The 25,220-nt window shown below is 42.0% G+C and overlaps 1 protein-coding gene and 1 long non-coding RNA gene across 4 annotated transcripts in view; one reads left to right on the forward strand and one right to left on the reverse strand.

Annotated features, from left to right (window-relative positions):
• Positions 1-147: 147 nt before the first annotated feature.
• LOC144327852 (uncharacterized) lies at positions 148-4,766 on the reverse strand. Its single transcript, XR_013393022.1, has 2 exons — positions 4,138-4,766; positions 148-1,826 (listed from the first exon to the last, which is right to left on the reverse strand). It is a non-coding gene; the product is annotated as an uncharacterized LOC144327852 (long non-coding RNA).
• The window catches only part of TSHZ2 (teashirt zinc finger homeobox 2), a 330,390-nt gene continuing 308,110 nt past the window's right edge, over positions 2,941-25,220 (forward strand). For 2 of the 3 annotated variants that reach the window (XM_077929297.1, XM_028735226.2), the window contains exon 1: positions 2,942-3,520. In XM_077929297.1, coding sequence (XP_077785423.1) covers positions 3,481-3,520 — 40 coding nt within the window. In that variant the 5' untranslated portion in view covers positions 2,942-3,480. Of the gene's footprint in view, positions 3,521-25,220 lie in introns of all 3 variants that reach the window. The other variant, XM_028735227.2, reaches the window with a different exon arrangement.

The following is a 25,220-nucleotide window of genomic DNA, read 5'->3' on the forward strand; positions in this document are numbered from 1 at the left end:
ATAGTCTTTGCATATGGTTGTGCTGGCTGAAGCTGGTGGGCATTGTAGTTCAAATCATCTAGACAGTTGCCAAAGGCTGTAGTAGTAGTAGTAGTAGTAATAAATAACAACAACAACAACAACAACAACAACAACAACAACAACAACAACAACAACAATAATATATTTATACTCCGCCCATCTGGCTGGGTTTCCCCAGTCATTCTGGGTGGCTCCCAAGAGAATATTCTAATGGAACATTTGCTTGTCTTCATTTTACACTCCCTGCTTCTTTTATCATGAGACTTGTCTTGATTTTTAAAACATTGTTGAACCCCTTGATAATATCTATGCCCCCTTGATAATTTCTAGGGAGAAATTAATGCTTTATACTGAAGTATACCTTGTGAATGTGAGCTTAATCTGTAATGTAACAGGTTTTCCAAGTCTGTTTTGATGCCATGTGGGTGACTGCATACAAGACCTAACATCTGTAGCTGCATCTGTCCTAGAAAGCAACATTTTATGTTTCACAATTGGGTTTTTTTATTCAATAACATTTGCAATTTATTTATTTGTTGTTTTTTTTAAAAATCTTGATATAAGGTGAGATGAAATCTTTGCTTTAAATAATGAAAAATAAGATACATCCAAAGCTCACCAAAATGGCACTGGGAAGAAGCAAGATTTCTCGTCAAAGCCTTTGTCCAAAGGATCCCCCATGAACTCAGTTTGACAACTACATTCCACATCCTGCTCATAATTGCAATAGAGGTTCTAGTTTGGGGTGGTAGAATCTCACATTCCGATTGACAAAATAACTGTGGACTGAATACAAGGGGAAACAGAACATCATGCAAAAGGAGCATTGTCTTGAGAAAAAATGTCAAGAGCTCCAGCAACATAAACGGAGACTGGTTTCTTTGGCAGAGAATTGGTAAGGCTTTCTTTTGTCTATAGCTCTTGTTAGATGCATCTTTGACTGTTATTTATGGGGGCGGAGATTACTCCCAGAAAACAACTGTGTTGCTGAAAGTGGTATGATGCACAAAAGCTTTAGCACTTGGTACTGGACCACTGAATAAATATTGCACATTTGTGGATATTTAAATCTATTGCACACCAAAAGATAATGACCCCATCTCATTGTACAGAGAAGCTGATGTGGAGATTCTGGTGAATCAATGGCTGATGGTGGCACGAGACAGCCGCGATTCTTCACTGATCTAAGACCAGCCTTGTTTGATCCACTCCACCAAACGGCCTCTCCCAGCTACCTCAGACACCTCACTGCTTTTTGCTGTTTTTTCTCCATCCTCTTCTGTTCTCCATTAATGCAGCTGAATGTACAATCGCATCCAAAACTGCCGCTCCTCCAGATGTTTCCAATATATCTGGATCACTCTCCGATAAGTGGGACTGTAATGTTACTTCCTCCTTCGGGCCACTTCACACAAGATGATTTCCTTCTTGGTTATCACTTCCAGGTGGCTAAGCTGTATGTATGCCATATCGTGTGGCGGACAAACACGTGTGCACTGAGATTTGGTGTACGCAGAGCAGGAAGCTGTGACGGGCAGGAGGCTCCCACCAGATGTGTACACTTGTCCAAATGCACGTTGTGGCGTCCACGCATTTTGTTTCTTCTCCTTCCTACGCCAAAGCGATGCTTTTGGAGGGAAAGCCTCGAGGATTGTGTTGCCCTTGTTTCACCCTCTTTCTTCTTCCTCCTTCTCCTCCTCCTCCCACTCACCTCTCCATAGCCTCCTCCACTTCGAGGGGTTTTCTCTCATTGCCTCCCAGCTGCAAGCAGCTACAGCCTTCATCTGGCTATCGCCGCCAAACACCTGGGCAAAACAGAGGAAAAGGAAATAAAGGAAACTTCATACAGTTTGTTCCAGAGGCAACCCAACACCTCCTGGGTGTCTTTCTCTGATGGTGAGAACTTGTCAGCAATCTATTTTCAAAAGTGTGGGAAAGAGAGAACTTTATCATGTACCATCCTCCCAAGTGTGTGTGTGAAAGAGAGGGAATCAGATAGAATGGCTTGTGGTTTTTTTGTTTTTAAACCCTTTCTAATATTCAGGATAGTGTATGTGTGAGAGCAGGGGTATAGATATCTCATGCAATCCCTGGCAAGGCAGAGGCACTCTGAACATGCTCAGATGCACTGTCCACTTCACCTCATCAGCTGCTTGTCAAGGCTGGATCCTGCATGGAATCGATCTTCCAGTGCCCTGATTGGGATGGGGGGGGGGCACAATTTGGTCCAGTTTCCTGCAGTGATGGGAAAGGGGGGCTAGCCAGGAGAGGATCGTATTATTTGGGGGGGGGGGTGAGGAGAGAGGTGAGGTGAGTACACAAACAGGTTGGCACTGGAGGAGGAGCGATTGCTTGAATAAGGTGGTCTCTTTCGCTCCTTCCGTCCCCCTCCCGCCGAAGTGCCTGTGATCAGCAAAGCCCTGTCTCTTTAATAAACTGACTGCCTTCTGTCTGCTCGGAGTAAATTTCATCCTGTCATCAGGTCGCGGAGGAGGAGTTTGTTAATGTACAGTTTGCTCAGTGGATCGATGTTCGCTGGCATCGCCTCGCCCTGCCTGTGCTTGTGCCTGTGTGTGTGTGTGTGGATGTGCGTGTGTGGATGTGTGTGGTTGTGCGTGTGGATGTGTGTGGATGTGCGCGTGTGTGTGTGTGAACACCAGATTTCCTCCCATCCAAAGCTTCTCTGTCCTCTTCCATATCACTCACAACCTGGCATCTGACAGCAACAAACCTGCGGTTTTCTCAGCCAACACTCACCAATCCGCCATATAGATCTACGCGAAGGAGGCGACGAGGAAAGGGGGGGGGGGAGAGAGAAATAAGAGAAATAAGAGAGAGGGGGGGTGAGAGGGAAAGAGAGGAAATAGGGGGGGAAACAACCGCCTGAGCTGCTTTTTTTTTTTAAAAAAAAAAATATTTTGCATATCTATATTTTGCTATTTATTGATCACTTTTCAAAAAAAACAAAAATAAAATAAATCCCGGCACCTTTTTTTTCCCTTTTCTTTTTTGCATTTGATGTTCCTGGGTGTTTTGCATCAAAGCAAGTCTTGCAACAGTTCAAACAAGACCAAAAAAGAGAGATAGATAGAAAAGCAGCCGCTCCCCACCCCCCCACACATTCCCGGTTTCCCTTTCCTTTTTAAAATTAAATCCTAAGAATCAGAATCCGAACAGGTTGATCTCGTCAGAGAAGTGCCAAAGAAGAGAGACGGGTGCTTAGTGCTGCCGGCGGTGGGTCGCTGAGGAGGCAAAGCGGCGGAGGGGAGGAAAGGAAGAGAGAGGGAGAGAGGAGAGAGAGAGAGAGAGGGAGGGAGGGGAAGGGAGAGAGAAAAAAAACACAGACACACGCGCACACACAGAAAGAGAGAGAGAGGGAGAGAGACAGAAAACAAGCCCCGCGAGCTTCCAAGGCTCCTCGGATCTGGAAAGAGAAGTGAGACTGGAGAAAGTACAGCGATGCCAAGGAGGAAACAGCAGGCACCCAAACGGGCAGCAGGTAAGGAGCCAACCCACTCGCCGCAGCCCTCTCGGCGTCTCCCGAAGACCTTTAAGCCCTCCCCTCCTCCCCCACAGTTTATTGTAGGGACGCGCTTGGAGAGATTTTGTCTTTGCAATTTTTTAAAAAGGGGAAGGGGGAAAAAAACCCCATCATTTTTATTTCAATCTTTCCCTCTCTGTTTCTCAAACCCCCCCCCCCCCATCCTTTGCAACTTGGACACTATTGAATCAGCCTCTCTGGAAGCCGACTAGTTTTCGCACCAACCGGTGCTTATTTTTATTTATTTTTTCAGGGCGGGCGGGGAGGTGAGGAGGGGGGGGGGGCAAGAAGACCGCTTTTCCGCCTCGTCCCGACGCTGCTCGGGTCCTGTCTCCCTTTTAAACTTTTCCCCCCAACTTTCTTCCACATGGTTTCGCACCTCTCTTCCCCTCCTCTCTTCCCCTCCCCAACCCCCTCAAATCCCCTTTGATCATCTTCGCGTTGCATCCCTGCTATGCGCTTTGCAACGAGGAGCCCTTGGAATTTTTTAAAAATATATATATATTATTTTGTACTGCAGTTTTCATGCCTCTAGAAGAGTAATGTTTTGCTTTTTAAATAATAATAATAATCACCATTTCCATAGCGTCGTTTCTCGTTCAGTTCTTTCTCTTTCTCCCTCTGAAATAGCGGCGGCGGGGGCGGGGGGGGCTGTCTGGTCTCTGTTGATGAACCCGCTGGTTGAAGTTCAAGCCTTTGATCATCAGTGGCGAAAGAAAGCGTGCCGGGGGGGGGGGGGAGAGAAACTGCAACAGGAAATAAAACGAACGTTCTGACGGTTAGGAGGCAGCCCCTTAGATTCCAATCAAATTAATCTTTCGGACTCCTTTCCCTTGCACGCTGCTATTCAAGTTGAAATGCAACTGTTTCTAGCCTGCATGATTGGGGGGGGGGGGTTCCAGATGCACCGGGTTTTTTGTTTTTTTTTTTAAGGGCTTTCCCGGCGGCTCCAGCAGTTTGCAACTTTTTGGGACGGTGTTCTGCTTCGGTTGCAAACGGGGAGGAAAGAGAGGCTAGGAAAAGTTGAGCCCAGCAAGGAACGGGGGAGCAAAGAGGCCTGCACAAATGTTAACGTGGATTTTAGGTGTGTGCATGTATTTTAATGTAAGGTTGGTTAATGGAGAGAGACAGAGACAGAGAGAATAGTTTGCTAGGATTTTTGTTTCTGGGTAGCGCAGCTGGGAAGTTCATTTTTTTTCTGCCACCAGACCCACCCACTGAAAAAATCAGGTTTCCAGATGATTGCCAACTTTGATTTGACATTTGATTGATCACCTGTCATCTTGCTGCCTTTGATCTATTCATTCTTGATACATATCAATAAATCACTCACTATGGTAACCTGAGTGCCAGTGACGCAAGTCTTGCCCTCTAGAATCTCTTAGCCAGACATTCACAATTATTATCTTGTTTGGCTTTAATGTGGGTGGGATTTTTCTTCTTCTTCTTTGTGTTCACTTAGATTAGAGCTGTACAGTGAAGCTAAGTTGTTGCTGTGTTGTTGTTGTGTTTTTTAAAAAAACCCTCCCCAATCCCCCCTCTGCCAGGAGGTCATCAGATATCACTTTGCAATTCCATTAGACACTGAATAATATAGCTTTGAAATGTGGGAAAGTTTCAGGATAGGCATTTGAGTAAATCTTGCGCAGTACTGCTTGAGGACTATTCAAATGTGAAAATTAATCCTGGAGGGGAGAATGGGTTTGACAAACTTTTACAAACTTGACCCAGTTCAACCTTCGGCAATCCCCCTCCCCTATTCTCCCTAATATATGTCTATAGATTAGAAATTATAATTGCAATTCAAAGGCTAGTTACGATTATTTTATACAAAAGGGCTTTAGGTGACTACAATCAAAAGGCATAACTGAGACAATTTCTTTGGAGAGTATTATATGGGGGTTATTTTTCACTCTGCTGAGAGACATTTAGGACAGCAGTAACAGTATTGCCACATGGTTATTGCTGCACTCATTTGCCCAAAATAAAGAAATCAACCTTTCCTTATTAGCGGTACAAGTTTAGATTTTCCATATGAATACAGGCCCTATGTACTACGATTCTGGTTCTTTATAAACTAAGACTCCAACGTCTCTTGAAAGCATTTCTGTTGCCATTGTGGGTGCTGGCAGCCCTGATCCGCCATGTACACATTCCTTGATTTTCCTTTCCGTCGGACTTTTGAACACTCCTTCTTCCTGAAGTGTGCTGGAATTTAAGAGGTTAGGGATGCCGGAAAAGGTAGGTTCGTGTGCCACCTGGAAATAATATCATACAATAGGCATCTTGTGCATGATAACAGCCTCCTTGTTAATTACACTGGTATCATCCTTGGTCCTCAGCCAAGATGCCACTCCCCTGAAAAGAACTTTGGAACATTTTTTTTTTTTTTTGTAGAGGTTTTCAAACTGCTGGGTGACAGTTTGAATAACTTGGGCCCATGATATCCCATAATTATGTTGTGAAATATGTGCTCGGCTTTCAGAAGTTATTGCCCCCTGTTTAATATTTGTTTCAAGTTATGAGGGGGCTGGTTCTTTAAGGTTACATTTAACATAACAAATAGAGAGCAAGTTTCTACTGTTTCGGAGGAAGTCCTGCTTTGAGTTTACACAGTGTCTTTAAAACACCGTGCAACATTGTTCCGTTTCTTTTCATTTCCATTGCTCTAGTATACAGATTCTGTTTCATAAGGTGAAGGAGGTCTCAGAGGTCCAGAAGCCGCAACATGGCCTTAGGCAGAATGAGGAAGGTGTGGAGGAAGCAATTGATTATCCAGATATTTGGCACAACAAGTATTCTCTTTCGCCTTCTTTTAAGTGCAAGCTTTGTCATTCTTTAAAACAAATAAACAAATAATCTGCATGCTCGAGGAGGGACATTGGATTATGACATTGGATTATGCTTCGGGAAAAGTTTGCAACTTTTTAGGAAGTTGGTCTCTAAGGGAAAGGAAGGTATTAAGGTTTTAGGATCCTGCACATAGCTGCTTTGGCCATTGCTTGAAATTATATCCTATGCACAACTGTAAATAATTGCGTCCCAGCACTGACTTCGAAAGCAGGTTTCTCATTTGATTAATGAACGACGTAAAGGTTAGAGAGAACAAGCAAGTGAATCAGCAGGGATGTCCCGCTGCTTGATGAAAATCTACCTACATGGCAATTTCCACCCCTCCACCCCCCCTATAATTAATGTTAAGCCCCGAGATCCTTATATTGTATGTTACAGAATGCTGTAATGAAACTGGTGGTGTAAGTGAATAAGTAGGGGCTATTTGGGCTTGATGATGGCATATTTTGTCCTTAACTCTTTTTTTGTTGTTTAAATCGTACTTTGAGTCAGGAAAACAGCGATGTCAAACACATATGTTCCCCTTGACTCATTTCTCAACAGCACTGTTCTCCCCCCCCCCCCACTTCCCCAACTATTGTCTGCATAATTCTTTGAGCAGATGTTTGAATATTTTTAGGTCAGTGACTGACATTACATCATACATTTATTTGTAATGATATATTACATGTGCATTGTTATCTTGCATCCCTAAAGAGCCCAAGGTGCTTTGCAGACTGTCGGTCTGATTCCCTTCTTCTCCCCTGGTTGAGAGATGGGAGGAATTCTCCTGTAGCCAATGGGATTACATCGTGGTGAGAAAGATGAGCATTAGACCAAGAATGTTGTTTCTGAATTATAAAAAATGCAACTGTCTCTGGGGAGCAGCCATTGCATGACCCAACACAATTGAGGGGAGAGGAAAAGCTAGGACTAAGACTGAATGGATATGTTAATTCCATTTTTATTTCTCTATATCGGAAATAGCTTTCATACCCAATTGCACAGGATTAAGCCCTCCTCTCCTCCTACAGCTTGTCAAGATGTGCATATTTTATATTACAAATTGTGAATTTGCTGCGTATTGCTGGGGAATGTAAAATCTGGACTTAGCACTTTTCTTTTTCTCCCCTTTTGGTTCTCTCTCCTGTCTCTGCTGGGCCCTGATAGGTTGCCAGTTTAAGAAGCAAAAAGCTCAAAAGTACAACACAGGGAGCAACCAGCTGCATTTACTTTGTTTACCAGAGCTAGAAATGAATAATGCAGATTTTGTTTTCATGAAAGTCCTTGTGTGGCAGTAAACATAAGACTATTAGCAATCATTACTTAAAAGTTGCAATTTGCACCTTAATAGTACCAGTTATTTAAATAGCGAACAACCGTTTCAGACGTAGCAATCCACCTTCTTCTGGGGTAGACTAGCAAGGTCTTAGGTCTCATATATGGCATAGTAAGAGATGTGTGCTATGCATATAATCATGATCAAAGGCTTTGCATTTATGCAATGTTACTACACGCCTCCTTATTAGAAAGACAATAAAACTGGGTACCAAGCAAAATAGGCCTGAATGGTACTATAAAATAAAAATACATTGTCTTCCTTGTATTCTCCTCCGGGAGATGAAGTACACTTCAAAGACACCAAAAAGACTCTTGCTTCAAAACTCTTCAAGTTCATACTTATATCACAACACCGACGGATTTCATAAAAGCAATTTGGGTTCAAAAAGGAGGAGAGATATTTAACTTCTTAGGCAGAATAGAATGTCCCCATTCTTGGCTCAAAGCCCACCCACCCATTTGATACCATCAAATGGGCTGGCCGGTCCAAGAGGCAAGGTGAGGTGACCACCTCAAGCAGCAGGGTCTATCAGCAGATCCCAGTGTCAAACTTTCTTTCTTCCCTCCCTTCTTCCTCATGTAGATCTTCCCTGATCACTTTTTTCCTTGGTGGAGACCAAGGCCATCTTGGCATCTGTCTCCAGTGCCCAAAATGTCTTGGGATGGCCTCAATCTGGATTGCATTTGGGGATCAGGCAAATGCACCGATCCATTTCTGGTTGTGGATTGGGCTCGTGGGACCACACCTGAAATGTGTGAGATGGGTGGCAACAATTGCACCACACATCTTTAACTGACATGGGGCGGAAGTCTCCTGGCCATTTGGCAGCACGATGATCTAACATGCAACCAATTTGCCATCTGTGTAGATTATTACTTGGGACACGATTTCCTCTGCCCTTCGTATATCCATTTCATTTTGTGAATCAGAACGGACCACCATATCAGCTCATAAGAATATGGTATTTGGATTGCTATTTTTGTTGTTGATATGGACAACTCACTTCTGTTAATAGCTGGCTGCAATTTAGAAATTCCTCCCAATTTCTATGGCACATTTCATTGTGCATAAGGAGCATTGCAGTTTTTACCTTCCTTATTTTCACTGCAACTGGGTGAAGGTTAGGCTGAGAAAATGGCTTGCCCAGGCTGCTGGAAGAGCTTCATAAATGATCAGGAATTTCATCCCGGTCCTCACCTGTAGGCAGCCTACACTTTCCTTGTAAGACACCTTATTTCTTTGCCTTCTGCTTCCTCCTTAAATCTCAAATGCCCACATGTGGTAAAGAATACTTTAACTATTTCCTTTTTCTGATCCAGGGATTTTGGGGACCTTTGATGAAAGGTGCTTCTAGTGGTCCTCCCTAACCTGGAAGCGAAACACACGCATAAATTTCTCATGATGTTTCTGACTTTCTCTGCTCCTCCATGATACTCAGTGAGAGTGGGCAGTGGGCCTTTTGGAAACATTGGTGCCCAGGCAGCTGGTCTAACCTAAGCTCAAGCATTTATTTCCCCATTATTTAGTCTGTTGCACTAGAATCATAGAGTTGGAATAGACCACAAGGGCCATCGAGTCCAACCCCCTGCCAAGCAGGAAACACCATCAGAGCACTCCTGACATATGGTTGTCAAGCCTCTGCTTAAAGACCTCCAGAGAAGGAGACTCCACCACACTCCTTGGCAGCAAATTCCACTGTCAAACAGCTCTTACTGTCAGGAAGTTCTTCCTAATGTTTAGGTGGAATCTTCTTTCTTGTAGTTTGGATCCATTGCTCCGTGTCTGCTTCTCTGGAGCAGCAGAAAACAACCTTTCTCCCTCCTCTATGTGACATCCTTTTATATATTTGAACATGGCTATCATATCACCCCTTAACCTCCTCTTCTTGCTGTTGTGCCTTACATACAAGAAATGTTGCCCTGAGTTCTCCTGTGCCTCAGGGTAACATCCCATACATATGGGGGGGGGAGGTTTCAAAAAAAAATGGTTGGTTTTCTCTTATAACACACAGACAAAAACACAAAAGAAAAACATTACATTTGACACCACATAAAAACTTAACAACAATAAAAACACACAAAATAAAAGAATATTTTTTTCTTCTTGTTCCCTGGTGTGTTTACATTGCTAAAAGACTTCCTCAACAGCCTCCAATCTGAATTTCATCATATCACATATTTAGCAGTTCCCAATTACATCCCATACACATGAGGTGGTTGGTAGCTCACAAAAACTTATTAGGATGTCACAGAAGTCTTTGCTCCCCCCCCCATAGCTTTGTCCAACCCCCATTCAGATGAAACATTTACTAGTTCGCTGGGAGAGACGTCTAGTGGTTTTACACCTCTCTGAAGACACAGCTCCAAAAAAGATATTCCAAACCAGGGAAGGTGTATATGTTTGGTTTTTTACAAGCGACACTCAGGGCCCAGGTCAGGAGTTGCCATGTTTGGGCATCTGCCAAGAGCTCTCCATTCTAGCAGGCAGCCCACAGAAAAGCTTCCCCTGGATCTGCTGCGATAAAGAGAGAGACTCACCAAAGGCGGGGAGAGCATCTTGCCCCAACTTTCCTTCCTGCCCAGAAAAAAAATCCAGGAGCTGGCACTCTGTCCAGTAAAGGCTTCCAGCCAGAATGTGATATTCATTATCCTCTAATAATTTTTTGATTTTTCAAAACTGCTTAAATATTATGCATGGGTGGACCCCCATAACTTTTTTTTTTAATTCAGTGCAAACTTGAAAACATTTTCTCCTTTCCCTGATTTTTTTTTTTTTTTTTTTGTCCAAGCCATAATCTTTCTTGATTTTATTTTCGGCAAAATACGGTGTCTGGTTTTCTTTCAGGTGTGGCCGCAGAAATATTCAACTTCAGTCGATGAAGTGCTGATGTTCAGTATCAGACAGACATAGAAATAGAAATTGCATTAAGCTGTTGTGAAGACTTTAAGAGTTTAAATGTTAACCATAAGAAAATGTTAATTTGTGGCAGGAATCTAATCTGGTTATTTTAGTGGCTGAGACATTGGTTGCCAATGCAGAATATAGTCTTCATTTAGACTCTTTCGGATTGTATTGCAGACAGGGGAGCGTTGTGTAGGCAGCGCAGCACACGAAGTTTCTTTTCATAAAGCCTGGCTATGAAAATACCCCTTTGTTAATTTTATTAAGGCATCTTTCTTTCTGAAATTAAAGACATTTGTAAAGTTTTTGCTTCCAGAACATGCTCGCACAAGCAGCAGGATGGTTTAGGGAGCCTGATAACTTGAGCCAGCTGGAAACATGTTTGATTCACAGCAGAAGATTTTAGTTTCATTCATTCAACAAATTGGAATGATTGATTTTTGCATTGTGTGTGTGAGTGTGTGTGTGTGTGTGTGTGTGTGAGAGAGAGAGAGAGAGAGAGAGAGAGAGAGAGAGAGAGAGAGAAAGAAAGAAAGAGAATTTTGTGGGATTGTTGGTCCAACCCAACAGACCGTATTCTTATGGACTGCATCCCGTTTTTACAAATGCTTACTCTGAAGTGACTGCTGCTGAATTCAGTGAGGGTTTATGCCTGAGCAAGGCTGTGTGCAAAGATTGCTGCTTTAGGCAGCAGTCCTACATCCACTGGGCGTAAACTCCATAGAACTTAATGGGTTTTACTTCTGTGTAGATTTGCAGAGGAGTGCACTGTTAGTTTCGTTCCAAGGCCTGGCACTGAAAGTACAGTGAGATTAGGCTCTTAATCTGAAAAATAAAAGGATATTGTTAAGGTTATGGCATGAGTTATTTTTTGCCCTTAGCCTTCCTGTAGAACTTCCCTCCGGAGTCTTTGGAGAGGTCTGGTTTTCTTTACTGTAGTCACTTTATAGTCCTATAACAGTGTTTCCAAATCAATGGCATTATTATTGCTATTGTGTTTCCTGTCAATTACAAATGGTGCTCTGAAGTGCTTTCTACATTCTCTTTGAAACAAACTGGAAATTAAATGTGTGTGTGTGTGTGTGTGTGTGTGTGTGTGTGTTTAGTGGGGCAAAATACAGTACGGCCTTTAAAATGTCCCTTAAAATGAGCAGGGGACCTGGGATTGCAGCAGGAGTTTACAAAGACAGAAGACCTGTGAATACTATGAACATCAGATTCACCCTACAACACATGACATATGCTCAAAGTGTCATTTAGGTTTAGAAACTGAAATAGTTTTTCCTCCTTACTAGGATAACCTCTGATGCAAGGCGCTTGGTATTTTGCCTCTTTAAAGCCATTTTTTAAACCAGATGCTTAATGCAGCCTATTGCGAGCTAGGCATACCTTCATGCTGAAAAGCAACTAGGGAATGGTGTCTTTGTAAGATTTCTTGGGGAAATGGGTCACAGACGAGCACAGTTCCCCATTAGATTTACACATTCCCTTTGGCAACTGTTGTTGATAGTCACTTTTTTTTTTTAAAAGAGAGGGATTTAAAAATAGTTGAAAATACTAGAATCAGGAGCTAAAGGTTTAGAATAGAAAAGGGGAGATGTTCTTTATTTCTGAAGAAGCACAGTTTTACCATCAGGAAGAAAAAGGCCTAACATTATCTACAAAAAAAGTAATAAGCTCTGGAGCAGGGGGCGGGGGAGGGAAATACATTGTTTATGATCTATGGCCTGCAGTAATACTGTTTAATGGTCTCCAAGAAATCTGGCCAAGGCGAAACCGAATCTCCTTTAGGAATATCTAAATGTAAATAAATGTGCATATGTGCATCTCCATGCTCTCAGTTCCCACACGTACATTCTTCCACATCCATACCCAGGCGCAAATAAAAAGGTTATAGAAAAACAAGGCACTGAGAGTTTTGCTGATATGAAGTCTTAGTATTCCAAACTGCTAGAGAGAGAGAATTTTTAAATGCTCAAAACTGTTTGAAACAGTCGTTTTGTTAAAAATTGATTCCAAAATTTAAATAAATGTGCATTTATGTGGGTCTCCATTCTCAGTCCTGTCCACACGTGTATTGTTTTAAGCAACCCATTGGGAGGCTATAGAGAAGTGTGACCCTTGCAATCTTGCTGATAGGAAGATTTAGTTTTCTAAATTGCAGAAGACGGAATAAATCTTTATATGCTCTGTGCCACTTGAGACAGTTGTTTTGTTAGAGAACAAAAGAGCTCCCAACTTATCGTGGGGGGGATATTAAGTCCCAACATAACAAAAAACTTAGCATGCTTGTGCTGGTGGTATAAATTGTAGGGAAGGCAAAAAGCAAGCTGCTTCCATCGGTTTGCTCTGCTTTGGCTGCTGTTCGCCAAGTGCAGATGTTCAGTTCCAATTGATTCCACCACCCGTTTTCAGGTGCTGCTACGAAGTTCATTTTGATGAAATTTTCTATTAGGAGCAATTAAATTCAAACATATTAATAGCCAGGAGCTGTGCTGTAATGCTTATGCGTTTGTGGCAAATGCATTCTCTTCCTTTTAAGCTCTTTGTGATAATAAACATAATATTGTTCAACTTTATTGGGGGAGAGAGAGAAAATTCCGAGGGAAAAGTTGCCGCATTAGTGCTGCATTTTTATTGTATTAATGTAAATGAGATGCCGTCTTTGCTCTTTCATCTCTGCATATTGTATCTATTATTTCTCTATCTTGCTCTTTGCTGGGTAAGTGCCTATATTCTCCTCCTTGCATTCAGCATAAAACTGCTATCATCTAATGATACCCTACCTCATTAAAGTTGTTCATGATGCAAAGGGGAGTGTGATAGGCACCATCTTCTCTACCTTAAATGGTTATGGAAAAGCAGAGCCATCGAACGTGTGAAAATAGCGTGATCCATCTTGAATAACCATTAAAATTGGGCATGTCAGAAAAAGAACAACAGCAGCGACAGAAACTTTTTTTTTTTACTGGGGAAGAACAGATCCATAGCCCCAGGTGGCAAATATGTGAAGCAATAAGGGTTTTAAGAAGCTTTTGGTTCTTCCTCTATCACTCTCAGAAGACTACTTTAATTGAAAAACCTGTTGTGCCTGGTTTTCTGTATGTATACGAGGAAAAGCCCAGTTTTCCTAAAAGATTTGTATTTTGGCTTACCATCATAGTTAATTTTTAAAACAACTTCCCAACTCTTGTTTTCTCTCCTTTGAACATCAAACAAAGATGTAGCTGATCTTAACTTGTAAAGAATTCTAACTTGTAAAGAATTCTATTGCTATTATAACTAAAAAAAAAAAAAATACTATTAAATATTCCCAAGGTGTCACTCCTACATACAATATTTGGCCTGTTTCTGTAAGAATTCCTGTACAATCTGCCCTGGGAAAGGATGCACCATGGTGTTTGCTATTTTAATGAAAATAATTATATCCATCAAAATCTACTGTGCGATTTCAGCTAACCATGTTTAGGAAAGAAAAAGGGATGGAATCAAAGGCATCAGAATCCAGAAGTTAAAAGCCTGTGTATTTCTCTGGTCTTTTCCGCTGATACTACTGAGAGGTCCTTCTGCGCAGTGGTGAAAAGTGGTTTGGTTTATGAGATGGCATAATGATGCACATCTTGCAACACCATCATTCTCTTAAATCCCCTTCAAAGATTGCCAGATCTGTAATTCTATGTGTACACAGGTGATCATCTCATTTTGTTCCAGACGGTAAGTGACTTTTTCTAGGAAAAGAGCCGGATCTCTTAAAGCATGTCAATTTAGGGGCAGGAAAGAGACAAACAAAGGATGCCAGCTAGAGATGTGTGCCAAACTCTTCATCCTGCAGTTTGAACTGCAATATTGATAAACCTGGCCAAAGCAGCCATGAAGTAACCAGTGGGGAAGAAATAGTAGTTATGAGTGATAGGAGCCGTCTTATGTCCTTTAAAATGGAGAAAGGTAGGATACAAAATGAGGAAAGGTAGGATACAAACTAAGTAGTCTGGAGCTGCCACAGAAGCTTGTATAAATCTGCCTGGAGAAGTTGCATGTATTGATAGGAGTAAAGGTAAAGGGACCCCTGACCGTTAGGTCCAGTCGTGGCCGACTCTGGGTTGCGACGCTCATCTCACTTTATTGGCCGAGGGAGCTGGCGTACAGCTTCTGGGTCATGTGGCCAGCATGATCAAGCTGCTTCTGGCAAACCAGAGCAGCGCACGGAAACACCGTTTACCTTCCTGCCGGAGTGGTACCTATTTATCTACTTGCACTTTGATGTGCTTTCGAACTGCTAGGTTGGCAGGAGCAGGGACCGAGCAACAGGAGCTCACCCCGTCATGGGGATTCGAACCGCCAACCTTCCGATCAGCAAGTCCTAGGCTCAGTGGTTTAACCCACAGCGCCACCCGCGTCCTGCATTGATAGGAAAGGGTCTACAAATGTGGCGCTTAGGCATTCGCTGTTTCAACATTGCTGAGGCATCTGTCTAAGCTATTTTACTTATTTAAGCAGTTGAATTTGGTGGATATGCACTGTAACATCAGCTTCCTTGATGGGCAAATTAGCACCACAATCCTATAGATGTCCTTTCAGAAGTAAGCCCCATTGAGGTCAATGGGACTTACTCCCACCTAAAACAAAGTAGCATGTTCTATCGTTGGAGATTCATTATGTACTCAATAATAAGCAACATACAGAATAGAACAGTGGTGGCTCTTTTGGCACCAGAAGTGCAAAGGAGATGTTTCACTATTTAAGCTGGAAAATTACGGGATTGTTAGGAAGCAATGGGTTTATCTGTATGTGCATGCATTTCATTTGGTAATTTCCATATACAACCTTGTATTACCACCATGCATTCTTAGATACATCTAAAACAAATCATGCAGATATTGTATATTATTTAGAAATGTATAAATTCAGCACACTACTTACATGCAATTCCTTTATACATTCACCCATATGTATTCTGCATGCATACATGTATTTTCAAGGCAGTTGGGCTGATTATTCTGCAGTTTTGATTTTTAAGTTTAAGTGGGGGTGGAATTTTTTCCTGCGATAACAGCTTTTGCATTGCTGTTTAGCATCTTTGAATCCCTTGCATATCCAAGGGATCTTGGCAAACCGCTGCTGGTGAGAATGGGCACTTAGTCTAATCTGATATAAGAGCTTCCTGGTTATATAAGAGAGCAGATGCCTGGGCGATCATACCCTAAAAGTGATTCTATTGTAATGCTACCTAACCAATCAGGTGGGTGACATGGCAACTGAGACCAAAGTTCATGTAAACGAATAAGTGAGCATTTTTCGCAAGGAATCCTGAAAAATCATCAACAGGTTGAGATGGCTTTCAACACTCCAAGAAACATTTATGGAAAACCATGAATAGTTTGGCTCAGCCCTAAACGTCAAGGCTATGCCCAGAGTAATGTATCCTTGCAGCATTCTCCAGTGATGATATCACAGTGGCCAACTTTGAAAGGTGCTCCGCAAAGGAAACATAATTAAGTGCTACCCAATATCATGGGACTGACTAACAGTTCATTCGCACAACGTGCTTTTCCCATCACTGGACGATCAGCTTCCCACAACTGCAGGCGGCAATTCCCTCATCTGCACCAAATGCATTTGCATGGGAATTCTCTGTTGCAAGAGTCATCGTGGGGAATTGTTCCATGATGGGAAAAACATACAGGAACACGAAACCAAAAAAGAGAGAGCAAAATGTAATTAATGCTGCATTGGCATCACTCTAACAATATTGTCAGCAGATAGCTCAGTAAAAACCAGGACAGCTTAAGGCGCCGGACAAAATACCTTGATCAATTCTAGCAGCATAGTTTTGAGGTTGCACTGCTGAACAATATGCTAAGCTTTCGCACTGGTTTTGTTTTGCTCCCTATTGGAGCCAGGAATGAAGAGCCACCATGATTTGAGCTGCAGGGTATATCAGGGGACCACAAGGAATGATCTCTGCAAATGAAGCACCTAGAAATACTGTGACGTTATTAGAATACAGAAACAGTTCACTCTGCACCACCCACTGGTAGGCTGCAACTTCCTAACACACATTATACCTTTCGGGCTACAACAGGGAGGAAGAACAAGAAAGAGGGAGAGGGGTGGGGAGAGGAGAACGAGGAAAGGACAGACTTGAGAATAAACTTGGACACATGATTGAATATTTACATCGGGCCCCGTTCTGTAGCTTGGGATTAAAAGTGGTTTCTGAGTCTGAAAAACGTCAGGTCGATTAGCACAGTGGCCAACCCAGCTCTGAAAGCTGTTCTCTCACCTACAATGCATTGCTTTATGCTGTTCCTCACCAGGCATCCATGCCCATGCCATATCTTCTCAGTAAAGCTCAGACAGAGTTATCGGATGCTGCTGTTCTCTCTTTTAAAGATTGCAGAAGAAAGCTTTTGTCTTGCACAGTGTATGTAGGTAAGGTTAGTCACTTTGTGTCGGCGATGTGGCAAGACACCAGTAACACAGGCCAGGCTTCTTCACTGCTGGATATGGGAGGGGGAGAAGGATGCTCTTAGTGAGCTGCATCTGCCATGACTAGCTTGGAGTGCATCATCGTGCCTGTGGGAGTGCTCTGGATTGCAGCCTGTGTGTCATGGCTCTTCAGCTTGTGTCTGGTCACACAGAAACTCTTTCCCCATCCATCCCACATCTGTGGCGAAACCAGGACTGTAGTTATCATGGCCTTCAAGCTGTGCTAAACATAAGCAATTCAGATATCTGGACAACTGGAAATCTGGTAGCTGTTTCCCTCATTCCTCATGTTTATCCTCTTCCGTACTTGTTCCGTAGTGTGAAGGGAGGGGGGGGGGAATATAGCATAAACTCAATCAAAATGCATCATTGTTCAGTATTGCAAATAAAAAACTGCACTTGGCAGATTTCCCCTTAAAGCGCCTCTTAATACGTATTGTCAAAACATCTAAAGATGTCTCTTACTCATAAGCATTTAATTATTTGTGACACTCAAACTAATATCCAGAGCTGTGGGGGGAAAATAATGGTATTAAATATTTTCTCTTGTCAAATGGTAACAAAACATTGCCTACATGATAAACTCTTCATTATTTTCATGTAATGTATTTCAGTTAGATAGATATATAGATGATGAGATTGAATGAGATTTCTGATGTCCATCTCTGATTCTTGATATCCATCCCTTATGTACCAATTTGTTTTTATTTGTTTATTTTAAATGTTTATTATATCCTGCCTTACCTTCTGAAAGCGAGCAGCAAAAAGGCCAATAAAAGTTCATACTACAAAGTGGTTGAAACCATAGAAAACGTATTTTCTTTTTCTAATAAACAAAGTCTCGTAGTCTATACACATATATTGTGAGCTACACAAGACAAATGCAAACTACAACTGAAAATGTCTTCTCTGACCATTTTGTGTGGGTGGGTGGGTGAGTGGTGGCAAAATCATGATAAATCATGGGAGGGGGAAAAAGAAATTCCTCCAAAATTTTGGAAGTGGTTCCTTCTTACATTACAAAGGGGAAAAGGTTTTTCTTTTATCCTTGCTTTAAAAAATCTTTTTTTAAACAGTGGTGCCAGGTTCTCTCTGCATGTCAACTAGTGGGGAAGACCTTTTGGTCTGCTCAGTCTGCAAACTGTTGATGATAAACTTCAATGCACTTGCTTTTCCTTTTGATTGTTAACTATATTTTTTAAAGTATTGGAACATAAATGCCTTCAGTTTCCCTCCTTTCCAACCAACCCCTCTGTGCGGCCCTGGGCACTAGCAACCCACGCTATGCCACTGGATGGCACAGATTCTGCATGCAAAGATGATGCTCTACTCTGGGCTACAAGCCTTCAGTGCACCACTGCATAGAAGAGCAAGTGTGCGTAAAAGCATATGTATTTAAAATGTCTAATTGTGACACTTGAGGCTTCTTTCAGTGCAAGACAGGAGCCTCAGAACCCAGTGGTACAGGATGTGTTTGTGTGTGTGTGTGTGTGTGTCTGTGTGTGTTTGTCACACAACCAGCTTTACTATGGAGCTGTATGAAGCAGTTGCTTCAGGGAGCAGATCTTACGGAGGCACAATTTCCAATTTTCTGACCTCTAACTCTGTGTGTCGTTTAAAATACGTCTATCAAAGTGCCTCATCGTTTCAACTTTTTTATTTATTATTATTACTTCAGGTACCAGCATGTTTAAAACCAAAATCTTGAGAAGATTTTGGCAGTGATTTTTCTCTTAACAGATTTGTGACGTAGAGGCTGAAGCCAAGATGCAAAGGGAAGGGCCCAGATGCTATGTTTATGGCAATGGATTTATTTTTTAACTTCCCCTGCCTTCATTTCTACCTTGGGGCACACAGCTTCCCCTAAAGAATCATGGGGGGGAAGTGAGAGGTAGCAGGCAAAAGAAGTGAATTTTCCCATTTTTCACAACAAGGTATACCTACCACAAAAACCATTGTGTCAGGTTTCTTACCCAGGAGAACCTCCCTCACAGTCTGCACTAAAAAATAAATAAATTCCACCAATGGAGAGAATGTGATTTCTGTTTCCCCATCCCAGAACAGTAAATTCTGCCCTTGTGGAAAAATCACAGCACTTATCTTTTTGAACACAGACAAGCTTCATTTACTCAGAAGCAACAACCATACTTACATCCAACTCTGGCAAAAAATAAAAAAAATAAAGCCTCTTCTTTTTTAAAAAAATAAATGAACTTCAAATATTCCCTGCACAAACACCCTGGAAGGATCTGGTTGATATTTGGCAGGTTTAATCCACTCTGGAGGGGCTTGTTTTACCTGCATATTTCATCTGCTTATGCAAAAAAAAAAAGGGGGGGGTCTATAGTTGTTTTAATTTCTCTGTTATCTTTAATAGGGGTGAAAGCAAGCTTTGGTTTTAATAGATCTGATTTGAACCTGAATAACAGATCAAATCAGAATGAAACATTGTGGACCTGAAAGCGAGCTGTTTCCAAATGTTACAGATCAGACACAGACACAAGGTAAATCTTGTGGTCACTGCACATTCCTGGATAATGCAGAGCAAAATGGCCCAGTTGTCTGACTCAAAATAAGACAGCTTCCTAATTTTTTTACATTCTTGAAGGTTGAGAAGAACGTTCTATAGAGAACATTCATGGGGAGCCGCACTCAGAAGGGACACACGTGGATATGGCAAAGAATACAACAAAATTTTGGATTGAAGCCTATGATATCATACTAGTTTCTAGATAACATTTCAGCAACATAAGCCCCAGCAGAGCAAGAAAGTAGGTTATTTGGTGCTCTGTGGAGCAGATTGGATCTGAGGTGAGAAGACCACCAATGTGTTTGTATGGCTGTAATACAGTGCCGCAAAGTTTTTACCTCTTCAAATGATTAGTGCTTTTTGAAATACGACACATCCTACAACACTAATATGTGTGCTAAATGTTACAGAACACCTCCCCCCCAGTACCTTTCTGAATTACAGCCTCAGATCTGGATTTTGTGACTTTTAACTTCAGTCTCTAATTATAACTAAAGAATGTCTGAAATGCACAGAGGTCTGCAATGCATCTTGGGGGAAAATCTTAAACATGGATAAATAATTTAGTTTGACAGAAACAGATGAGAAGGAACAATTTGGAAGTGAGTTCCATTTAGCATCTTATCTCTCAGAGATGATTTTGACAAGGAAATGTGGGTTGGGCTGGGCTGGGTTCCCCCGTCACTCCAACCCCACTCTGGACCAAGTTGTATTATTTGACTTAACATTTTGTGTTAATTAATGGAATGTTTGAGTCTGCATTAATTTAAATTAATTTAATTAGACACTTGGGCAACGAAAGGTGCATTTGTCACTCTTGCAGAAATGGAACCCTAATATGTGTCAGTTAAGGCTTTCTGCAGAGTTCAGGGTGGTTTTTGATTGGTTGGGGCTCCCACAATCTGGACTAAGTAGTTCAGAGTCTTTTTGTTGTTCACTCGGATGGTGAAGAGAAGGATCACCACTATGCACAATTATACAGTTGCATTAGAGACTTGCATAGTTTTGGATTGCAACCAGTGCTATTTTTCTAGAAAAAGAGGTGCCAGAACTGAGTTCCATTGAGTTCCGGCTGGAAAAAAAAAAAGTCCTGATTGCAACCATTCTTTCAGTCTGTAGGAGTATAAAGTTGTGAACATTAATGTGCAGAAGCATAAACTTACGCTATGATCAGAGCTGAATACACAGAAGATTGCTGCCTAATTATTAACTTATTTATTTTTAAAAGGAAAGCCTGTGTTTGAAGTTACTGTATATATTGGTTTAATCACATCAATTAACTTTTTCCTTTTTTCCTTTTTACATAAATAAGCTCGTAAGTGTTTGGCCAGCAATGTTAGCGTCTGGTCTTTGCCAAGACAGAGCTTACTTGCAAGAGAGCCAATGTGGTGTAGTAGTTAAGAGTCTTTTACTAGGACCTGGGAGACCAAGTCCTATTTGCAAGAGGCTGCTCTAGAGGTGGCATTGGGAGTGGAGGTTGCCAAGGATGGGGGAGATCTAGCCTCCAAGGGGTCCACTGCAGTTGTTGCTGCCACCCTTGCTCCAGCGTAGAAGCAGCGGGTGATGTGTTCCTTGGAGGCTGGATGCTGTGAGTCCTACTGCCTGAAGCAGTCACCTCACCTTACCTCACGAGTGGGCCGGTTTTGGGTGGGTGGGTGGTTATATACTGGTTCTGCTGTCCTCTGATCAGGTTCTGAGGTGCACTATAAACTGTGGTCTGTCATGAAAACCTGGGTAGAAAGGGGGGCACGTGGGAGCTGTTTTTGATTTTTCTCATTCCTGTTGAAGTTGGTGGGAGATAAAATTCTTGACACCAGGTCCAGGGCTGGTATAAACTTCCATCAACAAACTTCCATCATAATACAGGGTTTGGAATTAATGTGCTTCTCTTTCATCCCACCCATGTCCCGCGCATGAGTCCACCCTGTTTTGGGTGCTCCCCTGTTGTATATTCCTGGGTGGAAATGCTTTGCAGTGGAATGTTCCAATGGTGTATTGGGGAGTTCAAAGCATATCTCAAGTTGTTCAGACAGAGTGGTTTTCTGTCAGCTTCTAGAGCCCCTCGGTCATTAGATCTTGAGTATAAGACCGCACCCTGAATCAAAACACTGTTCTCATTTAAATGAATTACAATATGCCCCGATTCCACAAACTTTGATAGGAAACAATGACATAAGTTGAATGTTTGCTCTTGGGAATGTACAAAACGGTGTAAGAACAACAAATTTTCACTGGGAGGAATAAACCCACAAGGACTTTTCAGTTCCAGTGTAAGGAATCCAGATAATTGAACTCAAAATCTGTTTTATTTTATTTTTTAAATGTGATGTAATGGTGACCTACTCGTTTGATTTCTCATGAGTGACATAAAATTCTAGATAGCAGATTATAAACCCTGATTAAAATGTAATGTGACCTGTTTCATTTTACAGAAGACACTTAAGAATGGTTATAGAGACATTTGTAAATATGTCTAATGCATGAGAATTTTCAGGTCTATTCTTAGGCTTTTAGAAAATGCGGTGCCATCAGGAATTTAAAAAAGAAGCCTGATCTGAAGGGATAAAAAATACTACTGATTTAGTTTTTTAAACCACTGTTGTGCTATGTAGAGTAAAAGGGGACTAAAATAAAATAAAACCACAAGAATGTTTGCTTTTAACTCCTTTTTTTGCATTGTTAAAAATGTGGAACAGTTCACTTTAAAGTTGAGATTCTAAAGGGAGATGCATTATCTAAGTTATAAACAGAGTGTTTGGTAAGGAGTCGCTCAAGTCTCGAAGAAAGAAAAGGAAGGTGGGGGAAATACAAAAAAGCACAACTTTTGCAAAAAGGGCTTTTATATCTCTATTAATTATAGAAGCACCAGCTGTGGTGGATTACAAACATGCTAGGCTGGCTGGGACACCACAGGGGGAGACGTTGTGCAAAGGGCTCTATCCAGATTGGCCACACGCCCACACTTTATGCAGATGTTTTCATAGGGTTTGCTAGCTTCTATTATGTGCCAAGACAAATTTCTGCCATTTTGGTTTGAGCTTATTGCAGTCTTCTGCGTACCTGACGGCACCTATTTCATACATACAGCATCTGTCATAGAGAGCTTGCAATCTAAATTTTGAGGGGAGCTGGGACTTTTAAAAATCACTGCCACTGTGCAGAGTGGGGTCAAGGCTGTAGTATGTACTGAGGTAGTGGGGGGTGCAAAGAAGTAACCTTTTCCTTCTGTGCTTCTGTCCCTCTGAAAAATCACCCTTGAAGCTTCTTTTCCCATAGGAAGGAAGCTGCCATGTGTGGCATGTTTCTCTTACAATGGAAATAGCAGCCAGTGGGGGTGTGTGTGTCATTTTCCCCAGGATCACAGCACAGAGTGAAAAAATTACCACCAGCACCCATGTTCCACCATTTCGGTCATGATTCCTTCTTGCCTGACAGTGGTTGTTTTTAATGGTAAAACCAAAACACATACAACATATAGTTCAGTTTGGCCACCCCAGTAGAAGAATTTCACCTGGCTTTAAAAAATAAATAAATTCCAACTTCCTTCAAAATCCCTACAGATGTTTCAGCTGAGCAGGATTCATTCAAAATTCCCTTTAAGAGATAATTTTGTGATAGTTCTACCAGTTTGGTGTTGCACAGCAGGTTATCTTATCCCAAGGAAGGCAGACACAGTTACAGTCGTACCTTGGGTTTTGAACAGAATGCATTCCAGAAGTCCGCTCAACTTCCAAAATATTTGGAAACCAAGGTGTAGTTTCCGATTGGCCGAAGGAGCATCCTGCAGCCAATAGGAAGCTGTGGAAGCCACACTGGATGTTCGGCTTCTGAGGCAAAGTTCGCAAACTAGAACACCTACTTCCGGGTTTGCAGCGTTTGAGTTCCAAGTTGTTCATGAAGTAAGGTACGACTGTATAAGGCAAGTACAGATTCTTTTACTTGAAGTGATGAGCCACTGCATGTTAGAAACAGAAGCAATCCAGGAAGAGGAAACTGAAAGCTAAACTGAGAACTCAAGAAGGACACCCAGAGGCTCCCTGCTCCCAGGCACACCACCCTTAGTGGTGTTTTCTTCTAGTCATGGTGGGTGTCAATTAAAGACTGTTGCCCATTCTAACATTCTGCTGTACCAGATAGTCTGTGGCAGCCTTTGCCAACCTTGTGCCCTTCAGACTGCAACTCCTATTGGACTGGAAAAGGCTGCTCTAAGCACTTGCCTTCCTAGAGCTGTAGTGAGTGGCTGCCTGTTCCTATCTTGAATGTGTGTCTTATTTCTTCACCATTTCATCTAATTTTCTTGCTGGCAAAACTGTGCCCAGACTGTACTGCTTCAGACTGCAGAGGGGGGTAGGGCCTGATTGCACACAAGTGCGCACGCACACACACACACAGGGAGGAAAATAATTTACAAAAAGAAAAGAAATCTCACAGCTTGACAGGACCACAAAGACAGGAAAGTTAGATATCACAAAGAAAAATATGTTAGCACAACAACGAGAGATGGACAGTGGAGCTCTTTGGCATGGCTGAGGCAAAGAAAAATTGGTGTGTCAAAGTGTGTACAGGTCACATCACTTGGCTGATATCGAGAGGTAAAAAAGGGAACAACTTGGAGATTTCTGTGGTTCAGCTGTGCAGGGACTGTTTAGTTTTTCTTATTCTATTTCAAATTGCTCTGGGACTTAACTGCTTTTCTTTTACATAGAGCAACTGACATTATCAAGGTGCGTTGTGCATTTTGCAGTGGAGATGCAATTTTCTATTTCCTCTTGAATCCTGGGAATGTTGGCATTTTCCAGGCTGTCAGACAAATGAGTGCTCAGTAGGACATTTAGGCCTGTCTTTCTATCTAATCTATCTAATCTATCTCATTTCTAAAGTGCCCATCACCTTGGCATCTAGGTGTAACCTTCCTGTCCAAGTCTCTTTAGCTGGGATAATTTAGCCGAATCCTAAGAGAGTTCAAATGCCGCACGATCCGGTTGAAACCGTCTTTTATGAGAATGGATTCAAAACCTATGGCTTTAATGGGTTTGGTATTGCTCTCCTCTCAGTCTGCACAGCAGGCTACAGGATTCCAATTCCTTTATTTTGTGGGTGCTGTAACAGATGCCCTGTGATCAAAAGAGCATGTATGGTAGAGGCAACAAGGGACATTAGCACACCCAGTTCTCATCCAGGTCCTGCAATTCAGCCTTGAGGCCATTCCACAGGAATGGTGATGTGACTGAGGAAGTATGAGTTATGCTTCACTCTGCGAGGATGTCAATCATTTGTTCAGATTGAATGGTGTAGTTCTGTCACTTGCATGTAAAGATCCCAAAACCCGCTAGAAATAAATTCACATAGGACTCAAATTTTAGTTTGATGTTTTGGCATAATTTTGGCCACAACCTTATTGATTACAGGTTGTGATTGGTTTGCTTAGGCATTGGTTCAGACTATCTGAACCTGTCCAGGACTGTCCAGGCAGGAACAGAACTGACAATTGCCAGTGCATAGGTCAGCGAAGGTAAGAACCCTGGAAGATCGATTGGGATGGGAGCAGATCCCAAGATCATGTC

This window comes from Podarcis muralis, chromosome 5 (genome assembly GCF_964188315.1).
Source record: "Podarcis muralis chromosome 5, rPodMur119.hap1.1, whole genome shotgun sequence".
NCBI lineage: Eukaryota > Metazoa > Chordata > Lepidosauria > Squamata > Lacertidae > Podarcis > Podarcis muralis.